The 12,634-nt window shown below is 34.6% G+C and overlaps 1 protein-coding gene across 1 annotated transcript in view; it reads left to right on the top strand.

Moving 5' to 3' along the window:
• Positions 1 to 1,227: 1,227 nt before the first annotated feature.
• Positions 1,228 to 12,634, top strand: part of LOC145297568 (telomere length regulation protein TEL2 homolog) — a 79,839-nt gene continuing 68,432 nt past the window's right edge. The window contains exons 1-2 of the mRNA XM_080143583.1: positions 1,228 to 1,970; positions 9,274 to 9,465. Of these exons, the coding sequence (XP_079999709.1) occupies positions 1,531 to 1,970; positions 9,274 to 9,465 (632 nt within the window). The 5' untranslated portion in view covers positions 1,228 to 1,530. The remainder of the gene's footprint in view (positions 1,971 to 9,273; positions 9,466 to 12,634) is intronic.

A 12,634-nucleotide genomic window follows, 5' to 3' on the forward strand; every position in this document is an offset into this window, starting at 1 on the left:
TTCACTTAATTTCATCAAGTTTTTTTTTTTTTTTTTTTTTTTTTTTTTTACAGCGAAAAAACAATTTGTTATGATACCGAGCAAAATGCTCGATTTTTAGGAAGAAAAGCTAGTATTAAAGATGGGAAGGGGTGTCAGCGCTTTAAATGGAGTAATCTCCCTTTGGCATTTCTAAAATTCAAACAAATTTTTTTTTTTTTTTTAAATCCCAGATGGCTGCCTTCAACGCGCTCTTATAAAAACGTGTTTTTCCGCTGTAAAAAAAACAACAAAAAACAAAAAAAAAAATACTTGATGAAATTAAGTGAAAAAATTTTTTTGGAGAACTTCGACTCGTTCCATAACGGATACATACAATTTAAACTTTTTTCGATATTTTAATTTTTTAATGTCTTGACTAAACTGTACAAGGGCAAAATTTAAAAAAAATTTTTACTGGTTTATTTTACTCTTCTTTTAAATTGTACAAAAGTTATACTGATAATATTAATTTATAATAAAGTTACGTTACATCGTGTTACATATGGGGGGGGGGTAATTCTGTGGTGAATTTTGGCAGTCCCTAACAATCGCTTTTACAAGTTGGAGAGATTGTTGTATTTTTATTTAAAGGAAACGCTAATGCAAATTGTTTTGTTCTTACTGCTTAAAAAAAATTAAAATAAATAAATAAAATATTAGATATGCAAATTCAGTTTCTTGCCACATGATTTTGCACGCGAAAAGACTTGCTTTAGTTGATGTGAATTTTGTTCAATAAAGCATTGGAAAGAGGTTGTTTTGTTTACGTCTTCATTTATTTACAACGCTACAGATAGGCATGCGAGTTGATCGATATTATTTGCCGTAAATGATGTTTTAGTGTCTACATTATTTTACGACACTCAATCTAATTTGTACATAAAAAATATACAACGCAGACGTTAATATTATTGACGATTACGATACATAGGCGACGCAAGTGCGACTGTACCGGTGCCACGTGAAAAGCTAGCATCGCTGTGAAAATGTTTCGATTACCAAACCTGACTTCCTGTTTTAGTTTAAAATAAATCTGTAAAAAATATATTAAAAAAAAAAAAATAATAATAATAATAAATAAAAAAACTTGTGTAAAAGTTTCACATATTTTCCTCTCTGACAATTTGCTTATTTTTTATTTTTTTAAACCAAAACAGGAAGTTCGATTTGGTAATCGGAACATTTTCTCATTGAGGCTAGGTTTTCACTTGACACCGGTACGGTCGCGCTTGTACTCGCTTATGTTTCTAAATCGCCATATTGTTTTATGAAACAATAAATAATTGAGTTACATATCTTTATATCCCACATATTTGTATTATATTTATTTATAACAATAGATTCGATTGCGGCACTCTTTGAATATCGTAAATAATCGCATGAGTATCAACAGTTAACACGTGAGTTCATTTGTCTGTCTTCAGAGTTTTGATTGCTAAAAGAAATCCTGATTTAGCTCCCTTTCCTCCCGTACGGATGCAATTTTGAATCCTCGAGCGGAAAACATTCATGATGTCACCTATGGATGTGGACAACGTAAATGTGGATACGAAAGTACGAACTTTTTTGAAGGAAGTCTATCAGTCTTTTGATGGAGACAGTCCGACTCTCATACACTCGGCCCTTGACAGCGTTGTCATTTTGACGAGATCATCTTCGGATAAAGAAAATAAGTTTCGGGATAACACGAGACATCCCTCATCCTCGGAAGGCGGGTGGGCACTTGTGTTCCAACATTTCCCCACTACCGTGGATCAGCGACTGGCCAGGGAGTCTTTCCTAAACAACCATTATTCTCGGTTTGCTGATTTATTATTGAGTAAATTGACCCTTGATTGGGTCGATAAGCTGAACAAAAACAAACTCCAGATTTCCCTATTGTCAATATTTCTCCACGCAAACCATGCAGAATCGTTTTTGACGCTTTTACGACGTATTACGACTTCGAGGTAAGTTTATTTTACCCCCACTCCTCTGTATCTCGTGAACAAACTGGTACTTGTAAGGGATGAGCATTCAGAGTATTTGATTACTTAGTCAGTCCCAAATATCGATGGAGAATCCCGAATCATTCCACGGAAATGGCTAAAGCAGTTTACGATTTGAAAGTCACCAAAATACATAAAAGAGCCAATAATGCCACTACACATGTTACAGTTAAAATAAAATTAGCACCTTTTAAACAAAAAGGCCTTTGTACAGAATGCCCCCTATATTAAAAACAAAATAAAGAAAAATCTCTATGACGTACATTACCCGTGACCAAACGGAAAAAAAAATCATCCTATTCCTAACTTATTACGTAAACTGATCAAGTAGTTTTATTTTTATATAAAAAAATCCTTTTTAAGCGATTAATAGGAATTCATAGACAATACAACAAAAGTTTCACAAGTTTGAATTATCGTTGAGTTATTTCCCTTTGTTTTGTACTTAAGCTTGTTTTCAAAATGGTACACAAAACAGACATTCTTTGGTTACTCATAAAATTTGATTTTCTTATTTAAGGTAAACTTTTATTTTAACTGCAACCTAATACGCTTTAAATTGACGACTTTCACAAGTTTTCGGATCTGCTGAAAACGAATATCACATTCATATGTGCGACAGACAAGTGGTTTTCTGGCTATTAAGACATTTTTTTTTCTAATGTGAGAAATTTCTTCTCACCTGTTTTAGCTCCAAGACAGTGGCAAAAAATGAACAAAAATTACAACAAAGCATACTTCTAAAATTTGACACAAATTTTATTCGTTCTTCGTTGCAAAAAAGGAAATGCCTATTTTGCCTCTGAATAGAGCTGGTAACACCTCAAAAGGTAATAGTCCTTTATCTTCAGCAGGAACTGAAATCCGGGTTCAACACTGTTCGAAGATCGGATTAATTGCAACTGTTTGAAGGGGTTGGTATGATGCCTTCTGATGAAAGATTCAATTCTCGACTAGAGTCAACATCACAGAAGTTCATAAGGAATGTTCATTTGAAATAAAAGTCACTAATGACAGACCAATAATTCTGACCTTAAAAAGTCTCTGGAAGACATATATAACTTAGCCTAATCATTTAGGCTTTAAAATAAAGTCTCAAGGAGACGAAGAGTAGAAGTGCGCAAATGCCCCATATCCAAAGAGAGTTGAGTTCCATGTTTCTTGTCTGGAACTGCCTGAAAAAAGAAAAGGCATTCAAAAGCCAACCAAGTCCATCGCTTGGCAGTTAAAATCTCGACCAATCTGATTGGTCTAAACACAGACAGTGGGTGGTCAATCAGCCAAATGAGAGGCCTGTTTATAATTGTAGAATTTCTCACATTACTTAATGAATTTCAGTGGCTGTTGCCATACTTAACATGCCGAGGAGGAGGATGTTTTGTAACATGTATGCGCATTAGTACTTATTGAGTTGGGAAAAACATGACCGCATGTAGGGAAACACGTGATTTACCTAACTAGCACGTGTGCATAATTCAACGGGTTAGTCATGGAACAAAATGAATGAAGAAGAAACAAAAATGGCTGCCTTATCTCTTTATATGCCTGCAATGTTTCCCCCTGATATGCAGATGAGATGCTCCTGGTTGGAGATAAAAGAGGGTTGAGTTTTCAGAGAGCATGTTCATTTTGAAGTTGGATTTTAAAGAAGTAAGTTCAATCAGCAGAAGTGCTTTTGCAGTTGAGAGAAGGTGCGTTATGTAGTTTGGAAGTTTGGACAACAGTGTCAAACTTAACTAAGAAATTGTTGATGTGAAGGGCAGAAGAAATAACATGCAGGTTATTTAATTATAGTAGAGTAAAAGCATAAATGTAATGATGTTGCCTACTCTTTCGTTCCAGATTCCCGGAACATCAATCTGTTTTTATATGTACAAACACACATGCACATTATCAATAAAACATACGCCATTACATCTCCTCAATTGTAATTAACACATGTGTCTGTGTTATCATTATCTATTAATATACATCCATGTACCACTGAGCACGACATAATGGCAGCATGACTAAATAATACAATAAACAACCCTACGACATCACGATACACAAATAAAATAGTGAGTACAAGCAGCAGTTCATTTTTTCTTAACCTTCCACGCTACACAAATTCTCGCTTGCTCGCGTGATGTTCATAACATAATCGCTACTAACCAGCAGATATCATGGCTACAGTGTCGATACAAGTACCTAGTCTTGACTGGGGCTCGCCAAACATTGCCGAACTGTTCAAACTATTTCAACAACGTATGGAGCTTTACTTCACTGTCAAAGCAACAAAACACAGAAATAAGGTGCCACTAATTCTCCTCGCAGTTGGCAAAGAAGGTCTATGCCGATACAACAGTTGGTCGATGACAGACAACAACTGCAACGACCCATAAATAATATTCACTGCCTTCATTGAGCATCTTTAACCGCCAACCAACCATCGCATCTGTAGACTGGAATTCAGCAAATATCAACTAAAATCAACTGAAATAATCGACATTTTTGTTAACAGATGTCGATTGCTTACAAAGTAAACAAACGCCTTGTGGAGTTATTAATTGCCAGCACGCCCATACCTGAACTACAAAAGGAACTACTGAACAAACCAAAGAGTTACAAAATTGAATTGTTAAACATTATTTAAAGACCTAGTATTATGATCTTTGTTTCAGAGAAAGGAGGATGTAATGATATTGCCTACTCTTTTGTTCTGGATTCCCGGAATGTCAATCTGTTTTTTATATGTAAAAATACGCATGCACATTTATCAATAAAACATATGCCATGTCAGCTCCTTAATTGTAATTGATCATTATCTATTAATACACATCCATGCACCATTGGGCATGACAAAGGTTATGTTGGATAATAAAGGTTTTAATATCTAGAAAATTATCTGTCTGCTTCAAATTTAAATGTGATATTCATATTCAGCATACCTAAAAACATGTAAAAGACATTGAATGTGAATGTTCAGTTACATTTAAAGTAAAAAAAAAAAATACATTATTTAAAAAGAAAACTATTTGATCAATTTATGCGATTTTTGGAATATGATACTTTTCCCTTCATCATAGATTACATACATCATGTAGATTTTTCTTTATTTTTCTTTTTAATATAGTGGGAATTCTGAACAAGAACCAACAATTCCTCAAAAGAAAGGAATATAATGTGACTTAGGAATTGTAAATTGGTTTGGCCATTTCAAAACTGACTCTGATTTCTCCGCCAATACTTAAAACTGTGCACTAGTGCGAAGGTACAACTTTTTTAGTTTTCAGCTGGGACATTTGGAGAGTGCATAGTAGGGGAAGACAAATTCAATTTCAGAACCGAATCGAAAATATCACAACTGTAAATGCTTGTTTTTTTTTTGTTTTTTTTTAAATAGATTCAAGAAAATTATAATAACACAAAATACAGTTTTTTAAAACACAAATTAGAGATTTTTTTTTTTTGTAACAAAGCAGAAATTCTGAAATTTTCAAATGCGTGTTTTTTGTTGTTGTTGTTGTTGAGAACTTTTTGTTACACATTTATTGAATTAAAATAAATATAAGAAAATCATAAACACAAAATAGTTTTCTGTCCTTGATATACACTTGTCTGCTCCTGCTATGCACTCTCCAAATATCCCAATTCAAAACTGAAGAAGTTGTGCTTTCACACTAGTGCACAAGTACCCAAAACGCATTGGGTAAATACTGAAGTCTGTACACCTATTCCTTACAAGTAACTCTTATTTACCCCCTCCCTTTCCTTAAGTGTCTTTAAGGTAAGTTCTCTGCGTTTAAACAGAGTTCTACTTTTTTTTTTAATCCAGAAAGAGCAGAATGCTGCTTAATTCACTGGAACCTTCCATGGATGTAAGTTCTCCACTTTTTGTTAAAATCCTTTTTTTTTTTTTTATGGAGAAAAAATTCATTTCTCTCAAATCGCTAGAACCTTACTTTGTATTATTTTTTATTTTGTTTGTTTGTTGCTATTTGGTTGGATTTTATTTCTTTTTCTTCCTCTTTCTCTTGCTTTATCTTTCTCTTTTTCCATTTTTCTTCTTCCTCATCTTTCCGTCTTGTCTTGCTTTCACTTTCTTTCCCCTCTTATGACAGTTCTTTCTGAAAATTGAAACTGTTAATTTTGCAGTAAAAGTGAAGACTTCAAACGATTTATGAAGGGAGTAGGGAAATTAGATGACTTTTCTTTCGTCAAAGAATAAATTCCTGTCTCCTTCCCTCTCAGCATGTACATTCAATATTTTTCTCTTCATTTTTTTTTTTGTTGAAACTTATTGGAGTTGTTTAGGAAAAAAAAGTTATTGCTTTTTGCATTGACCTCTCTCTCCACACACACACATACACACGGGGGCCTTCCCCAAAAGTTAAACAGTCTTAAACAAAATGTCTGACTCACAACATGCAAAAAAGAACATAAGACAAAAAACTGAACAATTTATTTATTTTTGTTGTAACTAGTGATACATATCGGCCCAAATGTTTCAATTGCAATTTATAGAACAAACCAGAAATGGCCAAAGCAATTTAAGATTTGAAAACTGCGAAAAAAATGTAAAAGGCAGGCAACAGCATACAACTACAAAATGAAAATTAATTTGTGATGAGAGCTCTTATTTATTTACTTTATTTTTTTGTTTTTTAATTTTTTTTTTAGCCAAATAGCTTCTATTCATCATTTCTGCACTCGGTCAGTAGAAATCTTTCTAGACCGAGGCAATTTTTATTTTTATCTCAATTCAGATAGCCCCTTTTTAAAAATCAGCCTTGTGTCTAACTCTGCTCTCGTGGGAAGCAAGTAAAGAGGGACAGTAGTTATTTGGTCTCTCGAAGAACAAATCGCATTCTCCTCCAAAACAGTCTCATGGCAAAAATACGCAAATAGCAACACATTCAAACAGAAATTCACCAGTTGGTTAAGATTTAAAAAAAAAAAAAAAAAAAAAAATCACCCCTCAAAAACATCAAGTTGATTCACTTAATAATTGGAAAAAAAAAAAAATTATTAAATTCATTCTTAACATGCGACTTTCATGGAAGCTAGTCAGCTGAGCTCCAATTTCTTTTGCCTCCTTATAAAACATTCACAACAAGAACTCATCTCCTTACCACAACTGCAATGTAGTTTTCTTTCTATATCTGTATGCCTATTATCAAATGAAATTTTGCATGAATAGACTTTGTTTCCAAGAACTTCCCGTGAAATAAATTATCACCAGTCTGCTTCAGTGCAGACTACAACATGATTGTATTCAAATATAACGTCAACAAATACTTTGTATAAACAAACTTCATCAGTAATCTAATTTTGTTCAAGCCATTCATCGTTTTCAAATTTCTCATAGTATTCTTCATCATTCAACTGACAATCCATTCATCTCATTAATCATTATTCTTTAATAGCTTTTGTCCTTTATATGTTGTGACTCATTAGTAAAAAATAAAAAGCAAATATAAAAAGCTCTTGTCCTTTAGGTTATAGTTTCTGGATAGTTAAAATATGTGTGTTTATTTACAATTACACTTGATTAAAAAAAACAAAAATACAGAAAAATCTTTATAGTGTACATACTCATAAAGGAACGAAGATGTCGTATACCAAAAATCATGTATAGTGATTAATTATTCTCTTTTTCTAATTAAGAAAATTAAATTTTACGGATTTTAGCGATTAAAAAGTTTTAATTATTTTGAATACACACAAAATCTCTGTAGTCGAATTGAATTATCGTCCTTGAATTTCGGCAAAATTTTTATCTATGGCTGCTCTCTGTCTCTTTGCTTTTTCATAAAATTTGATTTACTTAATTAAAAACAAAACTACTTGATCAATTTACATAAGTTTTGGAATATGACATCTCCCTTTCATGACGAGTATATATATATATATATATATTTCTCTTTTTTTTTTTTTTCTAATTAAGTGTAATTCTAAATAAGAACCAAATATTTAGAATCTAAAAAATTACAGCAGGAAAATGAATTCCTAGGCCAAATAAATATATAATATTTATAGGGACACTTGTCAACTACTATATTCAGCCTCGCTCACACACAGCACACACATGAACACAATCTACAACACGCTCAAGTTTGAGACATATAAGGTCATTGCCCCTTATTTCCAGAGTTCCATGTTTAAACTGATAGGTGGTGATATTGATCCCTTTCTTTTTCTATCTCCCTGTCTTACGCTCTACTTAGATACTTAGAGCACACAAAATGCGCACACTCTAATTCTGTGTGGCAGGATCTTTAACTCGCTGGCCATTCGTTATTAGTCATTGTGGTTGAGCTCTTCCTTTACAGGTGCACTGATCAGCAGATATGGGCTTCTTGCAGCTGCATTTCGGGTATCAAGTTTTAAGATAGATCTGGAAATTAACTGGATTATCTTCCAAAGATCAAAGCAGACAATAATCAATAATAACTTTGGAGACCACTTTCTTATAAATGGAAATAATTATTGCATAAGATAATTTTACATATAATTGTGAAAGGAAAACTACTTGGATCCTTCTGGACTCAATCAACATAAACTGTTTCAAGATGTGGGATTTTCAACTTGAATTCTTTCGAGTAGCTTTTCGATCAGAGGAGGATGAAAAGGCTTTTCCACTTAGTTCTTTCAGAAATTTCAGTCCTGGGCAGTTAGCTCAAAAAATGATCTGCCATGTTCGAGGCTAGTAGACAAGTTCTTCTTATCTGCTAAAAACAATGTTCTTTTTTGGACAAATCCTTATTCTGATCTCCATCATTCTGAGATTAGCATTTCCTCCTCTGTCATTTGGAGATACTACTTCTTTTATTTGTTTTTCCCTTCTCTTTTCTTCTGTGCTAAAGAAATCTGTTTTTCTCCTTTCCTCTTTCCTTCCCTTCTGAACTCGGTTTCTCTCTCTCTCTCTCTCTTTCATCATCTAAGTTATTTTAGTTCTCACCTGCAAGATGGTCTCTTTCTTGACATAAGACACATGGCTTACCGCCAATATTTTTGGTCACTCAGCTAGACTTTTGATGTCAACCTGTCTATTTTATTTTGTTGAGAAATTGATTTTTCTCCATGATATCTCAACAAAAAATATTCTATCATTTCTCTGGGCGTATGAGACTTGTTTCGCCAAGTGTCAACAGCCCTGACCACACTTTACCCTCAGCATGTACTGGTGATGCCTGGTACATGAAAATAGTGTTAAACAATGAAGATTAGTTTAGTGTAACAACAATACGAAATAAATTTTTATCAACATTTTTTTTTCCAGCCTTGGTTATCAAGTAAATAAATGCGTCTCGTTATTGGAGCAATTTCTGAACGAACACCGACTTGTTGATATCATTTGGGCAGAATGCGTTGTAGACAAGAAGAAACGTGAAGAAAGTTTCTACCAAGAACTCATTAGAGCAATTGTTTCACTTCCTAGTAGAACTGCAAACAAATTAAAAGATCAAAACAGGTAAGAAACTTATTTCTTGACTTCATTAATTTTTTTTTTTTGCACTTAGTGTTTTATATTTATTGCTTTCAGTATTTTTTCTCTCATTTATTTTTTGATTTTTAAGTTTTTTTGTTCATTAAAAAAATATTATTCTAGTAGAATTCTTTTATTGTTAACTTTATAGTTGTGATTTTAAAGTTATCTTTTATTTCCCACGTACCAAATTTTCTTTCTTTCTTTCTTAAGCAAGATGTTCAACCCCCACCTCCATTCTACTACTTCAAAATCCATCTTTCCCTGATTTTTCTATCTTGTAATAATTGTATTATTTGGACTACTGTTCTCACCTTGAGTGTTATTCTCAGTGTTTTGGCTGATGTAACCTTTGACCTTCTTCAAGGATATCTTGTTGAACTCTGGAATCTTTTTATCGAACTAGGGAATCTATAAAGAATGTTGAACTGAATGTTTTATTTAATCCTTGAGAGTAGCATGCTCTCATTCTGTCAGGCAGGTAGAAGTCTTAAGTGATTTGCAACATCATCCAAAATTTTGTGAGAATAACATTCAAGATGAAAATAGTAATCCAAATAATCAATCCTCATCTCAAAAATTCCAAATCTTAATTTTTTATTTCAAGTTTTCTTTTCTTTTTCTTTTTTATTGTAATTTCTGCTGCCTACTTCACTTCTGAGTACTGCAAATTACTCAAACTCTGTCCAAATTTGATTCTGGGGATGACAGTAAACTACATCTGATGTTGAGGGTTCTAATTTGCAAGCTTTGGTGAGTGTTGTATCACCACTTAGTTCGCATTACTCTCAGGTCCACTCTGACCAGGCATCAATCCATGCAAATTATTTGTAAATATATGCCTACAAGACAAATTAATAAACATTTGATGATATTAAGATTTTGAATCATAAAACCTTCAGTACAGTTGCTTAATAGACACCTCCCCAAAAAATAGGAGTAATTACATCATCAACGGCAAGTTTCACCAAACACTTCTGGGACTGTCGATTGTTCACAAATTTTTCCGAACGACCTGAATATATAGCATGCTTATTTTCCAAAACTGAAGCAACTAATCATAATAATGCATTTTGTCACATTTGGGCTGGTGCATCTGCTACTAGTCTCTTGCTTCTGGATAGGGTCAAAAGAGAATTGTCAACCTAATAAGTTCTGAACTGTCAACTAGGCTTCAATCTCTGTTCCATTAACGAAATGTTGCATCCCGCTTCTTGCTTTACAAATATTTTAATGGTAGGTTAGGGTTAGGGTTAGGGTAGGTGCTCTAACAAACTACAATCTTTTGTACCCTTAACATAAATACCCCGACAAACCTGACAAGCAGCAAAATCTTCCCTCTACACAGTAGATTCCCAGATGCTAGAAAGCCTTCTACTCTAATAGTTTCTTCCCTAGAACTGCTAGACTTTAGAATTCCCTTCTGGGTTCCTGCTTCCCTGACTGTACTGGCATGCAGAAGTTCAAGTGTAATGTAAACAGACATCTTGGTGTTCAACTCCCTACATAGTATTCCTGCAAATCTGATCCCAAATAGTAGCCTCTCACGACAAAGTGACCCTTGTTTGGAGTGAAATTAATATATATATATATATATTTTTTTTATTACATTTTCACCCCAAACAAGGCACATTGCCACTTTGGTGCAGGGGGCTACTATCAGGGGCAACAACTACTATGTTGGGATTTGGGCAGCAAGATGTCGGTTCACATTACACTTGAACTTCTGCATGTCAGTACAGTTGGGGAAGCAGGGACCTGGAATGGAATTCCAGAGTCTAGCAGTTCTGGGGAAGAAACTACTGGAATAGAAAGATCTTTTACATCTAGGAATTTCTACTGTGTGGAGGTGAGATTTAGCTTCCTGTCGGGTTTGTCGAGAGTGTCTACGTCGGGGGGGCACAAGTGTCTGCAGTTCGTCAGAGCATTCACCATTAAAATATTTGTAGAACAGGCAGAGGGATGCAACATTTCGTCGATGGGACAGAGGATGAAGCTTAGATGCCAGTTCAGGGGGCTATCAGATTGGCAACTCTCTTTTGGACCTTGTCTAGGAGCGAGAGACTAGTAGCAGATGCACCAGCCCAAATGTGACAGCAATACTCCATACATGGGAGAATAGAGGTACAGGATACTTTCAGGTGTCAGTAGTTTTCTAGCACGGTAGAGAGAGCCTACCTTCTTTGCAGCGGCCCTGGCAATGCTTTCAATGTAATTGTTCCAACTCATGTTTCCTGTGAACATTAGGCCAAGCAGTTTGAAAGATGTATTCTCAGATAAAGAGTCACTGGCCATTGCTATTCGTGGCAGAGAAGGTTTCTTGTAATTATTGAAGGAAACCAGTTTAGTCTTGGCAGTATTGAATGTGACCATCCATTTTTGTCCCCATTCCACTACAGATTGGAGGTCATCCTCTAGTATTTTTGCCATTTCTTTAGATATATGTTCGTTTGTTTTCCTGTCGTGCCTGTTATAGAGAGTGGTGTCATCAGAATATATACCCATCTCAGAGGCAATTTTGTTGGAAGTCATTTATGAATATTAGGAATAATAGAGGTCCAAGGATAGACCCTTGAGGCACTCCCACATTTATATCATATTGTTTAGATGTACGACCGTTGAGGACAACCTGGATTTTTCTCTTATCTAAGAAGGATTTAATTATGTTAAGTATTCTACCAGTGATACCGTATGATCTAATTTTCCTGAGAAGCCCTTCATGCCATACCCTGTCAAAAGCCTTAGATATACCTAGAGCTATCGCTCTACCCTCCCCCGCTTTGTCCAGTGAGTGGTATATATGTTCAGAGATTACAGTGACGATGTCTGCTGTGGAACGGGCTTGTCTAAATCCATATTGTTTGTCAGTCAGAAGTTAAGCATCTGTAAGGTGCCGGACTAGAGCATGGTTAATTATGGTCTCAAATATTTTGTCGAAAAGTGGGAGGAGGCTAATGGGGTGATAATTTGATGGGTCAGTTCTTTCGCCAGAATTCTTGAATACTGGTACCACAGAAGCAGTTTTCCAACAGCCCGGAAAGCAAGCTTCATTAAGGCATTTGTTGTAGAGTTTGGAGAGAACTGGAGCTACTTGGCTGAACACTTTTTTAATCGCACAGCTGGGATGAGATCGAGTCCACATGCTTTTGAGGTG

Source organism: Euprymna scolopes, chromosome 18, assembly GCF_053919585.1.
Source record: "Euprymna scolopes isolate OS-2025 chromosome 18, ASM5391958v1, whole genome shotgun sequence".
In the NCBI taxonomy this organism is placed as follows: Eukaryota; Metazoa; Mollusca; class Cephalopoda; order Sepiida; family Sepiolidae; genus Euprymna; species Euprymna scolopes.